At 39.6% G+C, this 18,108-nt stretch overlaps 1 protein-coding gene across 1 annotated transcript in view; it reads right to left on the reverse strand.

The window, feature by feature from the left end:
* Positions 1–410: 410 nt before the first annotated feature.
* LOC150021142 (uncharacterized) overlaps positions 411–18,108 on the reverse strand; it is a 104,700-nt gene continuing 87,002 nt past the window's right edge. Inside the window, exons 3-5 of the mRNA XM_090286238.1 lie at positions 14,644–14,710; positions 9,466–9,548; positions 411–590 (exon numbers count right to left, since the gene is read on the reverse strand). Coding sequence (XP_090142364.1) covers positions 452–590; positions 9,466–9,548; positions 14,644–14,710 — 289 coding nt within the window. The 3' untranslated portion in view covers positions 411–451. The remainder of the gene's footprint in view (positions 591–9,465; positions 9,549–14,643; positions 14,711–18,108) is intronic.

Below are 18,108 nucleotides of genomic sequence, written 5' to 3' on the forward strand. Positions count from 1 at the left end.
GTTATGTGCATTTCCATCATCATGATGGTGCTGAGCATCTGTGCATGTGTGAGTTGAGGCACATTATATTTCCTTGTCTTTGAACTGTCTGCTCATATCTTTGGCCTTCCAAAGACTGTTATAACAAGAAAAACTTTATTATTATCATTATTATTATTATTATTATTTTGTTGTTGTCATTGTCATTACTTTGCTTCCTTGCTGTGAACAAACTCCAACCCACTGGCAGACGTCTGCAGCCATTTCCCTAAATGCTCCTGGGACACAGGACAGGGACAAAGATGGGACCTGGGATGGGCAGGACCCTACAATGATGGACATCAAAGAAGAAATAAATTTTAAAGAGGGTTTTGCTTTTTTTTTTTTTTTTTTTCATTTATTGATTCAAACATTAAAGTGCCTCTAAGTGAATCAGTGAATTTTCTTTATTTTCAGTGATTTAAAGGAGAAATCAAGTACACGAATATTCACAGGAAGGAAAAGGAAGAAGACTATTAAATGGCAACTTAGATGAACCTCCAACTTCCAGAACTTTGACTCTAGGGCAGGATGAGATTTCTTGAAAGGTGGCTCTTCCCATTAGCTGAGCCCTTCAAAACAAGAGAGAAACAAATTACACAGGCATGTGGACTGCCTGTTGACTAAACTTTTAGGCAATATTTTTTATTAAAATTACAATGGTAATATAACTGAGCGGAAAGTGACTCTTCTGGCTATTTTTTTCCACTATAAGCATGATCTATGGGCTTTATTTGCTTGCTTGCTTGCTTACTTTTATTCACCTTAGGATGTTTTCAAGCTGGTAAATATGTTTAATTATAGCATAGGATTTTCTAGGTTTCTGATCATTAGCTAAAAATCTAGCTGGACATAAAAATCCCATTCAGCTGCAGTTGGGGTAGGGGAGGCTTTGTGTTCATGGACATGAGAGAAAAAGGAGAAAGCGATTGTGAACCCAAACCAAAGTGCTGGTCAGGCAATGTCATCACTAGATTGGGATGCAACTGCCCTAAATGTGGGTGATTTGGTTTCCCACAACACTGCGGTTAGTGGGACAGAATACGAAGTGGACACTGGGCAAATACAAAGAGGACCACAGGGTGCCTTACCTCAAGCCTTTTCCTGGGACCTTATAAGTAGCCCAAATGACTAACTTGTCTCCTTCCTTCTTTCTTGCTTTCCCATGCTCTAGGGAAGATTTACAAGTCAGAACAGGGACCTAGGTGAACCCTACACCGGTAGTCTACATTTTTGTGTCTTATCATCTTGCCATTTCAGTTGCCCTGGGTAGTGGGGAATGGGAGCCAAACTTGCTGTGTTAGTTTCCAAGTAGAAATAGCAGCATTGAGTTTTACAAGTTGAACAGGGTTAATAATGTAAGTCTGAATGCTATGATTAAAAAGGGAGTATTGATGATTTCTCCCGAATGAGGAAATGTAACCTAGAATCTAGAGATGTGGACAAAATGAAAACTATCAGCTGAGATATTATCATTAGCCTTGTGACTCCCAATGACAGATTAGACTGTTGTGTTTTGTGCACGTGTAGCCCAGCATGCCTTTGTGCAATGAAAGCACTCACAGTAGAGGAAAGAGGTTACCAGGCAGAATGCTGACGCTCTCACAGGCCCCTATGTGCTCCCTCTGAGTTCTTTTTCCCACTCTCACTTGTAACACACTAGCTGATTGGAGCTAAGATATCAGGTTCACTTCCACCAGCATGGAATTTAAATAGGGATCCTTTGAAACCCAAGAGCCTTCCAAATGCCCAAGTGAATGGCAAAACTTAGATACTAATACCTCATGAGTGTGTTGAAAGGATCAGGGGGTGAGACTACTGACCAAGACAGGAAGGGATACTTCCAGGTGGGGATAGACAAGCAAGTGTGGATTCAACAGGGTTAAGGATTGTAAAGAGCAGGGTTGTGCTTTCCAACTCCACTGAATGTCTGTGCAATTCACTTTTTTTTCTTTTTCCTTCTACAGCACTTCATCATAAAGACCAATCTAGGAAAGCAATGAAGTGGTAACACCTAACATTAAAAAGACTTGTTTGGACTTTATTCCAAGTGATACTTTTTTTCCTCTTAATAACCTGGTTTGCCAAGGGTTTTCTTCACTATTCCACAGCTAAGTTTTCACACATTAAGACCTAAAGCTTGAAGATCAGACAAGGAGGAGAAAGGACAAAGCTTAAAAGGAGAAAGCTTGTCCAGAGGCTGGAGGCAAAAAACTGGTAAGATCGTGAGTCTGCTGGAAATTCTTGGGAGAGTAGGCTCTGGAAAATTCAAGTCAATGGGACAGATTAGTTTCTCTTCTATCTCTGTGAGGGCCCTGGGAAAACTTCCAGCCCCCAACCAAGCCAGCCTGGATGAGGCCAGGCTGCAAAGTTTGGGGGATCTAGGTACAGGCATCTGAGAACAACCTCTTAGTGCCTGACAACTCCTGTGTCTTGTAGAGGAAACAGCCAAGGGTTCCTAGAACCTTGAGGAAAGGATCCTGAGGAGACCTGCAATCAAATGAGAAGACTACATTTTGAAGGGACCTGACAACCAGGTTGGGGGGAGGGGTGCAGTGACAAGTCCATGATCATTCTGACCTTGACACTTATAGGCTGTGAGCAAGGTATTTGGTCTTTCTGAGCCTCAGTTTTCTTATCTGCATCTATCTCACAGTGCTGGTATGAGAATTGCTCAAGCTAGAACACCTCAGGTTCTCAGAACAATGCCCTTGCACCTGTGCTCAATCAAAGCTAGTTGTTATAAAAATCAGTTGCTAGCACTGCCCTGAACACCTAGTGAGATCTGCCTCACTCCCATGGTTGACAGAGCAGACTCTCGGTCACTAAGGGGTCAAGAGGCAGTACAGCGGATATGAAAGTGACCGAAGTGAGATACTATAACCAGGGCCAGTAAGGATGAAACGACTTGTCCTTAGAACCAGCTCCTGAAACAAGGCCTCCAGATTTACATCAACCAGAGGAGGAAGAGAATGGAATAACACAGAGTAATTACCCAAAATATATTATTTTAAACTGGATAAGATGGAGATGTCACCTGACAAATCAAGTATTTTCTACCATTAAGAGACATGACATAAAGTAGAGTAAAATGGGACCAGTGAACTGAAATCTTGTTATATGGTTCTCTGACCTTGTTTTATGCACTGATCCACAGCTGTCTAGAAGTCCTAGAGACCACCAGCACTCATTAATCAGTCGTTTCTCTGTCAACTACAATGATTTTTAAAATAAATTTCATATGGTTTTCTGATTCTAAACATAATAAAATTTAAATTTTAATCGAAGAAATTTTAAATCACTAGTCATCCTATTAACTAGATTAACCACAGTTAACATTGTAAATATTTACTCTAATTTTTATGTATGCATATGCATTTTTAATTATAATCACGTGATATCTAATATTTTGCATTTTGTTATTTACTTAGCATCATATCATGTACATTTTTCTAGGAATTACCCAGAAGTAAAGTTTGTTTGTAAATCATTTTAATAACTATATAATATTTCAACATACGAGTAAACAAAAATATATTAAAATATTCTCTTATTGTTGGACAATTAGATCATTTCTAATTTTTCATTACAATTGATAATGTTAATAAGCTCCTTTTACCTAAATCGATTGCAATGTCATAGTCCAGGTTTCTAGATGTAAAATTATTTAATTTTAAAATGATACAAACTTCATAGACTTTACATTTTTATCTTCAAATTATTTCCCAAAACAATTCAACTAACCAGTGATGAGCACTCTTTTTAAAAATATATTTCATTGATTATGCTATTACAGTTGTTCCCATTTTTCACCTTTTGCCCCCCTCCCCCTGGCACCCCCTTTCCGTCTAAGAATCTCTCCTCTTTGTTCATGTCCATGGGTCATGCATATAAGTTCTTTGGCTTCTCCATTTTCTATACCATTCTTAACTTCCCCTGTCTACTTTGTACCTACCCATTATGCTTCTTAGTCCCTGCACTTTTTCCCCCATACTCCTCCTTCCCCCTCCCAGCTGATAACCCTCCAAATGATGTCTATACCTATGGTTTTGTTCCTGTTCTAGTTGTTTACTTAGTTTGCTTTTTTAGATTCAGTTGTTGATAGTTGTGAATTTCTTGCCATTTTAATGTTCATAGTTCTGATCTTCTTCTCTTTCTTAAATCAGTCCCTTTAACATTTCTTGTAATTCTGGCTTGGTGATGATGAAGTCCTTTAGCTTAACCTTGTCTGGGAAGCACTTCATCTGTCCTTCCATTCTAAATGACAGCTTTGCTGGGTAGAGTAATCTTGGCTGTAGGTCCTTCCTTTTCATCACTTAAAATACTTCTTGCCTGTGAAGTTCCTTTTGAGAAATTAGCTCATAGTCTTATGGGAACTCCTTTGTAGGTAACTCTGCTTTTCTCTTGCTTTTAAGATTCTCTCTTTATCTTTAACCTTTAGCATCTTAATTATGATGTGTCTTGGTGTGCACTGTTCTTTAAAAAAATATCCCCATATTTCATTGGTCTTTTTTCTTCTTGTCATCATCCATTAATTCGTTCATTTGAAAAATGAATGGAATATTGAATGTAATAAGAAATTAATATCATTGTTTAAAAGAAAAACTTTAGTGAGTGCTGTCTCTGTGCTGAGTAAGCACTGTTCTGGTGCTGAATGTTAGCAATAAGTAACATGCCTGCCCTCAGGAAGGCAAGGGATGGGGTGAGCAAGACCCAGAATGTAGGCAGCACCTGGTGGCAGGGGCCTTCTACCATAGCACAGAAGAATTGGATTTCGTTTCATTTTGTTTATTTTATTATTATTATTATTTCAATCCTCACCCAAGGATATGTTTATTGATTTGTGAGAGAGAGAGAGAGACATGGAAACATTGATCAGTTGCCTCCTATACGTGCTCTGACCAGGAATCAAACCTGAAACATTTTGCTGCAGGGGACAACACTCCAACAGACACAGGGCAGAATTTTGTTTTAAAAGTAACAAAAAACAATAAATAAAGTTCAGAAAAAAGCATGACATGGTCTCATATACATTTTAAAAGAATATTCTGACTACGGTATTGCTTGTATTGGGAAACAAGAGAGGCCTAAATGCCTGTGGTTCTAGGCCAGGAAAACGGTAAGAGTAACTCGTGCAGGGGAGGTGGGAGTGCAGTGGGTCCAGACTATTATTGATGAATTATTTTACATAATTATGTTTATTAGCCTCTTATTTTTTGTTTGGTTGGAAATATATTCCTGGTTGTCATTTCACTTTCAAATTTTTATATAACTTTTGGCATACAGAAATTTAACATTTCCTGCTTCAGAATCCTCTCTTGCTCTAAATTTTCTCCTTTGGTGGTTAATGGTTTTATAAAACATGATATTAAAACTCTAATTCTTTCTTTCACAGCTTTGTCTGAGGCCTAAAAATGTTGCAACAAAAAGCTGCGTGGCAGATGCTCCCACATTCCAAAGTGGATTCCTGAACTCAGGGCCTCAACGGCACCGGCAGGAGAGCGAGACACACTGGTGAGTGGCCCTCGGCCACCCATAGGAAAGGGTCTAAAAGGGTGGATAATGAAAAAGCCAAGGGGGGGGGAGGCTTTCTTTTGAGACAGTAAATGGTGTGGGACCCATGCTTGCTCTGAAGGAAGGAATTGGAAACTCTTCCTCATCACCTGAAGCCTGGTTGGGAACTTCTTGCAGGGCACTCGGGGAGCTTGGTGTGTGGTTCCCTGGTGCTTGAGGACACAGTGGACTAGAGTGAGGCCCAAGCCAGTCATCTCCAGGGACAGATTGGCTGAAGTGACCCATAGCAGCAAAGGCTGAGTTTAGGACTAATAGTCAAAAGTCTTTATTCCACAGAGGCCTCACGAGGAGAGGCGCAGTGGTGCAGAGTGTTGTTTAAAAGGGACCTTCTACAGTGACCAACCCTCCTCGTTTGCCCAGGACTATTTTAGTTTTAGCACTGAAAGTCTCACATCCTGGAAAACCCCTCAGTCCTAGGCAAAGCAGGGTGTTTGGTTGCCCTACATCTTGTCCAAGAAGTCATGCAAAAGGGGCAAGTCAACCCTCAGGAGGAAGGGGATAAGGTCAGAAGCAAAAACCAGCTCCTGGCAAGCTCTGCCCCTCCAGGGAATCTGCAGGGGAAGGGGACCAGCAGAGGAAGCTTAAATGACCCCCAGAAATTCCCTGCATGACAAAGATCCAGCTGTAAACATCTGTTACTGTTGGGGGAACCAACCCCTGAGCACCTCAGTACCTGCCAGAACTTCATACTCTCACCACTCCTACTTTTGTGGTGAAACAGGACTGGAAGAACTTATTATCTAACAATGGCTGGATAAATGATGGAACCTTCCTGCCCAGGACAGCACTCAGGTGCACAGGAAACGTGGCAGCTGCGCAGGGATGGCAGCGAGAAGCACGAAAATGACAGATGTTGCCTCTGCTCTTGCAATGTCCCGGTCACAGTGCAATGTAGGGAGACACTGGTCTCACTGGATTGTTCCCAAGAAGCCAGTTTTCTGAAGGTGCATCTGTCAAGTTTGATTTCTTGTTCTCAAGGCCTGTATGTTAAACTCTATTTAGCCCTGTCTTAACTCTTCATTGATTCTTATGGAAATGTGCCATTTCAATTACAGGAGTTTTATTGCATGTAATCACATGTTCACTCTTCAACATACCCTTCAGAAAAAAATCTCACAAATTCTTAACACTCAGCACATTAAGATTTTAATTGAGATTATATTAAAACACATTAATCTGGGGAAGACTTAACAATATACAGGTCAGTCCTTCCAGACTGTCAAGATGGCTTTGCCATTTGCAAGCTATGTAGCCATGGGCAAGCTATTAATTTCTCAAGGCTCAGTCCTTCCATTTATAAAATGAGGCTAATAATTATACCTACTTCAGAGAGTTTGGTAAGGGTTAAAATGAGTTAATAAAGGGAAAACACTTTAAAAAATATCTAGCCATGGCCAGGGGGCTCAATTATTTGGGCCGTCAACCTGTAAACTGAAAGGTCATGAGTTCAGTTCCCAGTCAGGCATGTGTCTCTCACATCGATGTTTTTCTCTCTCTCTCCCTCCCTTCCTCTCTCTCTAAAATCAATAAGCATGTCCATGGGTGAGGATAAAAAATAAAAATAAAAAGTGTCTAACACATAGTAAATGCTATGTGTTTACTGTTATGCTACTGTAATCCGGAAACATGGCATGTATGGTGGCTTTATATGGGTCAAATGAGCTTAGCTCAGACTATGTCTTCTATTTTTTCCCTGATGTGGTTCTGGTTGGGGTTCACCACAAGACAGATATATGTAAGAATTGAAGGGAAGAAATGAGGCAGCAGCTGGGCCTACAGCTCTTTCAGTTAATGCCTGACATCCCCCTTTTAGCTCTCTGAATCTTATTGAATTCACGATGAATTCATGGTGAAGGATGCCAGAGTCCCCTGCAGGCCATATATATCATGGGGGTTGGAGGGAATGAGAAAAAGAGGCAACTTCCAGGCTTTCCCTGCTGTTTCCACTTTAGACTATCTTCCCCACTTGCCACCTCTGTTGACATGAGGCCAGTACCAGATTCAAATACAACTGCCATATGTTGATTTCTTTACTGATTCCCATAGTGTGTAAGCCTTGAACAAATTCCTTACTCTCCTTTACACATAGTGGTTCAGCCACCTTAATAAAACCCTGACTGATACAATGATTCACCATTTATTCAATGTTTTTCTGTATACCTTTCAGTAAAATATTGTCATTTTCATCATGTATGTCTTCCACATTTTCAGTAGGCTTATTCTTAGCTACTTTACTTTTTTTTTTTCTTGACTTTGACAATGGGATCCTTTGTTTTCCTTATTGTGTCTTCTAATAGTAAACTTAGAGCAATTATTGATTTTTGTATAATTTTATTGTATCTTGGCACTGTAACAAACTCCCTTATTCATTCTAGAAGTCGTATTTTTAAAATTGGATTTATTGGGGTGACATTGGTTAGTAAAATTATATAGATTTTAGGTGTACAATTCTATAATACATCATCTGTATACTGTATTGTGTGTTCACCACCCCAAGTCAAGTCTCCTTCCATCACCATTTATCCTCCCTTTACCTTCTTCTACCTACCCAACTCCTTTTCTCTCTGGTAATCACCATACCATTGTCTGTGTCTATAAGTTGTTGGGGTTTTTTTACACATTTTCCATGCAGCCATGTAAACTACCTCTTCTCTGACAACTGTCAGTCTGTTTCTGTATCTAAGAGTTTGTTTGCATTTTGTTTGTTAGTTTATTTTGTTCATTAGAATCCACATATGAGTGAAATCATATGGTATTTGTCTTTCACTGACTGGCTTATTTTACTTAGCATAATGCTCTCCAGGCCCATCCATGCTGTCCCAAATTAAGATTTCTTTCTTTTTTAAGGCCTAGTAGTATTCCATTGTGTAATACACCAAAGTTTTTTATCTATTCATCTACTGATGGGCACTTGGGCTGCTTCCAGATCTTAGCTATTGTAAATAATGCTGCAATGAACATAGGGCTGCAAGTATTCTTTTGAATTGGTGTTTCAAGAGTCTTAGGGTATATTCCCAGGAGAGAGATTGCTTGGTTATAAGGCAGTTCCATTTTTTACTTTTTGAGGTAACTCAATGCTGCTTTCCACAGTGGCTGCACCAGTCTGCATTCCCACCAGCAGAGCACGAGGGTTCCCTTTTCTCCACACCCTTGTCAATACTTGTTGTTTGTTGAGTTATTGGTGATATTCATTCTTACAGGTGTGATGGATGTCTCACTTGGTTTTAATTTGTATTTAGACTTTTTTTTTTTTTTCCGGTACTCTTTATACTGCTTAGGACAGGGGAAAGTACTGGAAGCATAGTCCTATACCTTTCTCTCTTCTTAGGTGTGTATAGCTTGTTTCTTAATAAACCCTCTCATTCCCCTCCCTTTCTTCTTTTTACTTTGTCATAAAGTATTTCTCCCCCCTGGCTCTTCAGCAAAAATTTGAAGCTATTTTTCAGTTGTTATTTGGCATATGGTGTTTGTGAAGCTCTTCTATGATATTCTACTACTAAAAAATAAAAAGAAAGCAACTACCCTTCAAACTCCCAGTTGCTCCTTGGGACTGGTTTTTCAGTTCAGCCCTCATAATGAAGCTCTTACTGTTTCTCTTCAGCCAGTGATAATCAGAATCAAATTGCAAGCATGAAATGTCAGTGACCCAGAATCTGAATGAACTCACTCTGGTGAAATTTCAGCCTCTCAGAAACTGGGTCTGCTTCACTCAGAAAGCCTAGTGCTGCCCAAAAGGAGCCAAGAAGGCTGAAAGAGGGGACAAAGATTAAGTAAGCAAATTATAAACACTTAAGAAAAAGAATAATTTTCCTCTAACCATGAGCCTACTAAAAATGCAGTTGTTAATGGTCAGAACATAACACCACTGCTTACATGAAAGGGACTATTCTTCGTCCACAGCTCTTCTTAGTTGGATCATTGGTACGTAACACACAACACAAATCAAATTTAAAATGCTGTAAGTAAAAACAAAAAAGTATCAGTGGTTTTGCTGAATGAAATACTTTGCTTCCTCTAAAAGAACAGATGAAAGCAAAGGCTTTCCGCTTGCTGTGCTGCTGAGCCAAGTTCTGCCCACCACCTCTTACTGCGTGGACACATGGACTGCAGACGAGAAAGGATTTTTTTTTCATATTTTTAAATTGTGGGGAAAAAAACAAATGAAAAATATTATTTCATGACACATGAAAATTATATGATTTTTACATTTCAGTGTTCTTAGAAGATAAACTGAGAAAGATGAAACATTTTAAGAGTTACCTGAGCAGTATTGATTTTGAATCAGGCCACCAAACCACCTGTGGTCCGGAGTGCTCCACTGACAGGAGATTGGGGAGAAACTTTTATAGAGCAAAGGTGGAAGCGAAGTAAAGAAATTATTGGTTGGCTACAGCTCCAAGCTTAGTTGGCAGTTTATGACTTGTTCTTTGTGTTCAATTTTGTAAACTTATGGCATTTGTAAGCTTGGGTTTTGGTTTGCTTACGTAGGCCACCACAGTGTCAGAGCCACCTTTGCCTCATGGCCTCCTTGTGTAAGTAATTTAACAGTGTCCATAAATAAAATTGTACTGAAACAACCACACTCATCTGTTTACTTTGTGGCTAATTTCACATTAAAAACAGAGCTGAGTCTCTGAAAGAGTATGACCTAAAATGCTTACTATTTGGTCCTTTACAGAAAATGTTTGCTGACTCTTGGGTAAGGTTTCAAATCTTTGGCACTGGTGGCATTTTCAGCCACTCCCTGTCCACTCTCCCCTCTTTTATCAAAAGCAAAATAGTTCCAAACACTGCCCAATATCCACCCAGAGGGGGTGTGCAGGGTGCAAAATCCCTCCAGGTCCAGAACCAATGTTGTAAATGGTAGAAACACCGGCCCTATAATTTTTATGAGTCTGTAAAGATGATTTATGTTGTTAAAGGTTAAGAAAAGAGAAAAGGGAAGGAAAGGAAAAAAAAAGTGCTATTATATCCCTGAGAAGTTTTTATAATACCATTTTTAATTTAAAAACTCCCCAAGCAGAAAATATATAAAGGTATTAAAAAATATAGCTCACATGGATTCTAAGTTGTACAGGGATCATAAAGTTACTTTTGATTCTCAAGACATCAGCCTTCCTCTTAACAGCTCCATTAATATTGGATATAATGTTGCTCCTCCTACTTGCAAAGACTTTTCAGATGGTAATTTTCTGATAAACTCTCAATTGTATGCTAAGGATACTATCCAACAACTATGTTGTTATAGGCCCTGGGCCTTATTCATTAGGTTCCAGAAAGTTCTGTGATGAAAGAATTTCCTCGTTCCCCAGAGGATTCACTCTGGGGAGGGCTTTTCTCCTCAGAATTCTTTTTGGTTTAACCTTGTTGAACCTTTCCTGACCTCAGCTTCCTTGACTTTATCACTGCTGTGACCTCAAAGACAAGCTGCCCACCTGTCCCAGTTTGAGGTTAGCCTGGGATTCAGACATGTTTGACATTTCTGGAAGTTGCGCAGTTGGCTCAATACTAGCTTGTTTTCCCGAGGACTGAGAGCCTCCTGAGGGAGAACTCATCCTGAGGGAAATGGGTGGCAGAAACTGGGACTTAGCCCAGGGACACCTGCAGGCAGAGAAGGCCGTGAGTCGTCTGCCATATCTCTGTGCCCAGTCCCCACGAGACTGGGTCCTGTGTCTCTAAAATAAATCTGTTAGAACTATTGACCTAAAACACCATAAGACATGGGGCATTTGTCTATCTAAATAATACATTTCAACACTTGAAAAGTGTTAAACTTTCTATTTTAATTTTCAAAAAAGTTAAAAACATAACTTTTACAGTTAGCATGTATCAAATATTTATTTAAATTAGGAATGAAGAAACTAACAGGATGAGAAGCTGGTTCAGAAAAGAATGTAAGAAACTAATACAGCAGATCTTCATTATTTGTAGATTCCATATTTGCAAATTTGTCTCCTCACTAAAATTTATTTGTAACACCAAAATCAACACTTGTGGCACGTTCGCAGTTGTATGTAGAATGTTTGTGGACATGCAGAACTCAAGTGAAAAAAGGCAAAGAATTTGAGGCTCCAAACACATAAGGTCAAAGAGGAGATGTAAGCATCTATGACCGTGACCCTCTGCCTACCCAGTGCAGCCAGCACAGGGGTTCTGAGACTGAGGGAGGTAACCCGTTACCCCAATTCAGCAGATCTCCCTTTGCTCTAGACCTCGGGACCACTCTGACACTGCCCTCTGTAAATGCTTCTATGTTTAAGCAAAATGTGGAAACTTTTTGCAAAAATTATTATTGGCCCCCAGGTCTCCCAAATAAAAGGCTATTTTGTATATATCAATATGTTTAAAACAAATGTCCTAAATCAGAAATGCTCACTATTCAAGCATTATAAACAAAGAAACTTTTCCAGTTTACATGGACTAACCCAAATAAAGGGTTTTCTGGGACAAAGTTTCTTCTGGAAAATGTGTATGAGGAAACTCTCCAAAATATCTGGAGTACATCATACAATACCTTTTTCTGTCCTTTCAAAATTACCTGTCATTTTGGCTTTGGATTGTGCTTTCTTAACCGAAGCTCTAAGCACAGCCAAGAATAATGTCTGTTTTCTGAATTATTTTCTGGCCATTTTCACAGAAACCTGAAAGGATATAGGCACTATATTTAAAGGAGCTGACAGTGGAAAGAGAAGGTGATATAAATAAGGTTTAAATACTTAACAAGTATTAATATTGAAACCACTGTGAAAGAAAGTGGAAAATGTCTGTGTTATAAAAACACAGTGTTCACACTGAATCATTAATTCATATCCTGCTGTGTACACATCACACAACTATTCGACATAGATCTTGCCAAGGTTAATTTCTGGTAAGTTTTACATTACTGTGCAGAAGCTACATGTCCTCCTGTTCTGCACAGAGCTGACATTATGACTTGATTAGGTGTGGCATAAATGCAATGCAATTCCCCTTCAAAAAGGCAGCATTGGATTAGTATTTACTCTTATATATTGTGCCGGATACAATTTTGGTAACTACAGAAATAACCAAACTGCATGCTGAGGACTGGTATTGCTTCCAGTTCTAACCTCAGAATAAATTAGTAAAAGTAGCAGGTTCTGCTACTGTAAGTGAACTACTGGGTCCAAATGTTTTAGCAACAAGAAAGAAATACCATGTATAGAGGGCACTTCCAAGTCAGCTGAACAGTTAGCCCCCATCCTCTGTGGTTTTAGGTTCTGTATTTTTTGGTTAAAATTCAGGAGGTCTTATATGTGTCATTGGTCTCATATGTGGAATCCAAAACCAAAACCGAAAACCAAATAAAGCCTGAGCTCATAGATACAGAAAATATATTGGTGGTTGCCAGAGGTGAGGGTTTGAAAGGGGATGAAATTGGTGAATGGGATCAAAAGGTACAAACTTACAGCTTTAAAATAAATGTCATAAGGATGTGATGTACAGCATGAGTATTGTTAATAGTACTGAATTGTATATTTAAAAGTTACTAAGAGAGTAAATCATAAACATTCTCATCATGAGAAAAAAAAAACTTTGTATCTATGTATGGTGATGGATGTTAACTAGACTCTGGTGATCATTTTACAATATATACACACATCAAATCATTATGTTGTACACATGAAACTCATAAATGTCATTTATACCATAAATAAATTAAATAATAGTTGCTCAATAAACATTTGAAGCATGAAAAAAAATTAAAACATAAGCATCTTCCTTATTTTTCTACAAGTAACAAAAACATCATTTAAGACCTCAGTCAATATTTTAATAAACCGTCCTGCCACAAAAGAGTTCACTTTATCAATAATAGGTTTCTGAGCAAGCAAGTCCCAGGAACAATGAGATCTGGTAGAGGTGGGATGGTTTGGGATCAAGAATTAGGAATGAGACCAGGGAAATGAAATTATTTGTGAAGAAAAGGCACCATATCAAGGACAGGAAAGAAAAATGATGTTTTTGGGAACCAACATGGACTTCCAAAGAAACTTTTCATCAAAGCCTTCATTTCTAAAAGTGAATCCGCAGAATGGATTTGACATAGAGATTGAAAGAAGGCAGTGACTTATACTGCTCTAAAAACAAAGCACAGCAAGTACTGAGTTTTCTGAGGCTGTGAGGACAGTGTCCCCTCTGCGCTTCCTGTTTTCAAGCGCACTGTGCCTGTGCTCATGGACACTTGGCCTTTTGCCTCTGGGTGTGGCCAGTAGACAGTAAACAGAAGTGCTATGTGTTACTCCCGCCTGGGATTTAAAACATGGCACAAGCATCCTTCTTCCCACTTTTCCACATACTGGAACAGAAAGATGCTTGTGACCCACCTTTGACCTTGTAAATGAGTGTGAAGAACTAGAGTGGAAGCCAGAGGGAAGGAGGTTGGGTCCCTGAATGACCATGTGAGGCAGAGGAGTCCACCTACCCATCCTGGACCACTCACTAGGTTAGAGAAATAATCTTCCTTAATCCACTGGTTTATTGGGTTTGTTGTTACAGCAACTTACATTTCCCTGTCACCAATGCCAAAACCAAGAGCTCATATGAAAGATCAAGGCAGTTCTCACAATTTGTTGAAGCCTGAGTGGCACCAAAGCCTCCCAGAGCCTGCCTGGCACACAGCAAGTGCTTCATACATAGTTACTAAATGGACAGGTGTGGCATCTTTAGGAGCTATTGGAGCAAGAGTTGCCCAAATGCCTCATAGAATGATCTGCCTTTGTGTAAATCTAAGTGGCATGTTGCAATCTACGACAACAAAAGCAAACAGCACACAAATCCCAACAACAGGGATTGTTGAAGGGATTGCTCATCACACAGCAGTCATCTAAATGATTTGCTGATAGTAACCACAGTCACTGTCATTTTCTAAAACAAAAGACTTTTACACGCACAGACATATACAGACAGGTTAACTCTTCCTGGAACAAGTTTGATGAGACAGCAAGATTGCTATGCTATACATGATCCGTAAGAAAATTAAAATCCATTGTAGCAATATGCAGAGTGAATAGAAAGAAGCTCTTTACTTACTCTGTAAAAGGCAGCATTTGGTAGCATATGACTCCAATTCCATTTGTTGAACATTTTTGATGGCCTACTATGTGAGAAGTACATGTATTGCATTAAATATAGGAAGAATTCAAAGATACCAACAAAAGTATAAATAAAGATATCAGGGGGAGAGAGTGTTACATAACACAGTGGTTTAGGTTTTTAAGAAGCAGCAATTAAGATGTTCCTGAAAAGCTCTGGCTATGTTTAAACTTTCTATGGTGGCTCTTTTTTAATGCCTATCACAAAAGTTGTTTTGAGGCTTAAATAAAATAATGTACATAAAATGCATGGTATATTGTGACCTTCAGAAAATGTTAGTTCCTTTCTTCATACCCTGTAATATCTAAAATGTTTCATTGGTGATTTGTTTTAGGGCCATAAAAAATATTTTTGCCTATCCCAAGCCCCCACATATATGCACATGCTCACACATACTCTCTATCCAGAGCAAGGAAGGAGTGTTGCATCTTCAAACCAAAGGATAATTGCCTGCGATGGAGATCAGGGGTATCAGATGCAAACAAGAAAATTCCACTCTGGTGATTTATGCTAAAAGCTGGTTTACTGGAAAGAAATACAACAGTTTACAGAAGCCACAGAAAGCTAAAAAATGATCGCTAATTTCCATTTTGCTTTAGCATTGGAGACTGTTGTTATAATGTCACTGTTGGCATAGCTACCTTGGGACACTTGATGTGTCCTTAAGTATTCTTCAGTGGTTTTCTGTTCTATCTACTGAGGCCACATCCCACTTCTGTGTCACCCCAGAGCTGCTGGGCCCTCACGCTCGCTGGCCAGGACCCCTAGACAGACAGCTGCAGAGCTGGCTCATGATGTTTCTGTTGCGCTAACCACTTTGCTGCAAACATCACCACATCTCCTATAACCATCTACTTTACCAGTCTCCTCTGATGGAAAGATGGGGTTAAGTGCTTCATGGGGTTAGGTTAAGTGTTGGGTTAGGTTAGGTATTAGATAATGTGTTGCATTGGATTTAGTTAGGTTTTTGGGTTAGGTGTTGCATGCAGTTACATCACCTGCTATAATGAAATTTTATTGCACAGGCAGGAGCAATTCATGTAACTTCATAGAAGGATGTGCAAAATCGGGGGAAGTTCATGTTTAGTTACAGGGATTTCTGCCTCCTGACATTAAAAGGTCTATTTTTAGAGCAATGTTTTTCCTTTTATGCAGCCTCTGCAGAATGGTTGAGACCAGTAGTGTCTTGGCGCTCTCCTTTCAGTAAGTAGGGTGGTTATTCAGTTTCCCCTTGCATATGACCTGAATCTTCCTCATCCCATTCTGGTCCTGTGGAACAGAACTGATTTAGGGCTGATTGGGGCTTCTCTGTTAACTGGCTGTTACACCCATGCAAGCGCATGCCCTGGATAGCAGCCCGTAGCCTCAGAAGCAAATTTAAGCTCTCTGACAGCCCTTGTGATCAACAGCCTCCCCACCTCCCAGCACCTGTGTTCCTATGCCTCCTCACAGACTAACCAAAACTCATTTTTTAAAACTTTGAAATGGGCAGTCTAGCTCTAGCCTGGGAACCCCAGAGCACTGCACTCAAGGGCCCTAGTAAAGACATGTACCACATGTCCTATTTGTATGTGTGTCTTGACCTCCCCACATGGCCCCAACAGGCATGCCTGGTACTTCCTTGAGGAACTCTGAGTAATGAACTACGTTTAAATTTCTCTTGTGGTCCATTTTTGAAATGTGGCTCACCATCCGGCACCCTGTGCTATACTTAATGAATGTTAACAAAGTCATAACATAAGTGTATTACAGCAATTTCTTGGCGGAGGTAAGTAAGGGGTACTGCAGAATGAGCACCTTCTTTTAATTTTTACAAAGATGCTGTTAGAGCTTGCAGCAGCTCTGTTGCTCATCCAGCAGTTTCGCTGTGAACTTAGAACTTCCAGGATCCATCTTGTGGTGCCCTGACTGCTCCTAAGAGAGCTTGTTTTTCCTGAGTGGACACCACCACTCATCATCACTAACCTATGTCCCCAAAACTCAACTAAATCCATGCTAAAGTGTTTAATACAGCTGAATACCAGACGATTACAGAAGGAAGCTAAAATACAGGAAAGGAAAAGTAAAGCTTTTTATATATCAATGTTTTCCCCTTCCCTTGGCCGGTTGGCTACCCAACTATATCTTTTGCCCTGAGGTAGATGCCATATTTTAGGGGCCAGCCTACTGCCCACACCTATAAGTATCTTTGATCATGTCACAAGGGAGAGGATATATTATTTCCTTTCCCCAACCTGTCTCCAGTCTGATGTCTCTTGAATGCCATGGTAGTCTTTGTAAACACTTCACTCTGACTAGGTGAAGACACTCTACTGCATGTGCTAATGTGGCTTAGTTTGGCTTTTCTGTGTCCTGGCTTGAGCATTCTGGAATTGAAACTGTCTTTTGCATAACAAAAGGCCCATTGATAGATTTTCTTAAAATAAGTTTAGCCTGCCTCTTAGCTCAAATAACAAAGTGTCTACATTTCCAGCAATTGCTCCTGCAGAATCACTGGGTTTCAATCTTGAAGCGTCTTACCACACATTTAACAAATATTTAAGGAGCTCCTTGTAGCAGCCAGGCCCTAGGCTGAGCAGGAAGAACATCAATCATTCGGGTGTGGATCACACTTACCTTCCAGTTTGGAGAAAATGGCAGGAAAATGCAAGTAAATAATAAGTCCAAGAAATTGGTATAGGGGTGACCATAGAAGAATGTACAGGTTAAAGTAGTAGCATGAAGAAAGAAATGTTCTTTTCCACAGAGAATGCAGGGGATGGATTATGAAAAGCTTCAAAACGGAGGTAGTCACAGTCTGTTGGTATGATAAATAAGGGAGGAAAAGTATATTCCTGCTGGAATGGCATATGCAAAGGTGTTTTTGGAAAATCCCAAGCAGCTAGGAATGTTAATGTGTAGAGATGTGAGGAAATTTCAACCAGGAGATGAAACTAAAAAGGCCATAAAGTATCTAGATGATGAAGGGCCCTTTATGTTGTACCAAAAAAAAAAAAAAAATTAAGAAAAGAAAAAAATTGACTTCAAAGGCACTAAAAACTGGGATGGAATATATTAATGAGAGCTATAGTTTTATGCCCATCATATGGAGAATTGATTAGTTGGAGGCACCATTTCTTAGACTTATCATGGTAGCTCAGGTGGAAACCCATCATGGCCTCCAATGGCAGCACCAGAGCATTCCAAAAGTAGCAACTAATATATATAAAACATCTTAGCATTTAGAGTTCCATAGAAGTTGATAAACTTTTGACAGTGGTCCAGGTAAAGGAGAGAAGTAGGTGAGAATGTTGGCATCCAGGGTTTGGGGTGAGACAGGAGTGAGGAAACATGGAAAAAAACAACCTAGATGAAGTTAAAGCAGAGCAGTTTCTAAAATTCTCATCATCCAATGTCCTGTGC

This window comes from Furipterus horrens, unplaced genomic scaffold (assembly GCF_987537825.1).
Source record: "Furipterus horrens unplaced genomic scaffold, mFurHor1.1.pri manual_scaffold_1, whole genome shotgun sequence".
NCBI lineage: Eukaryota > Metazoa > Chordata > Mammalia > Chiroptera > Furipteridae > Furipterus > Furipterus horrens.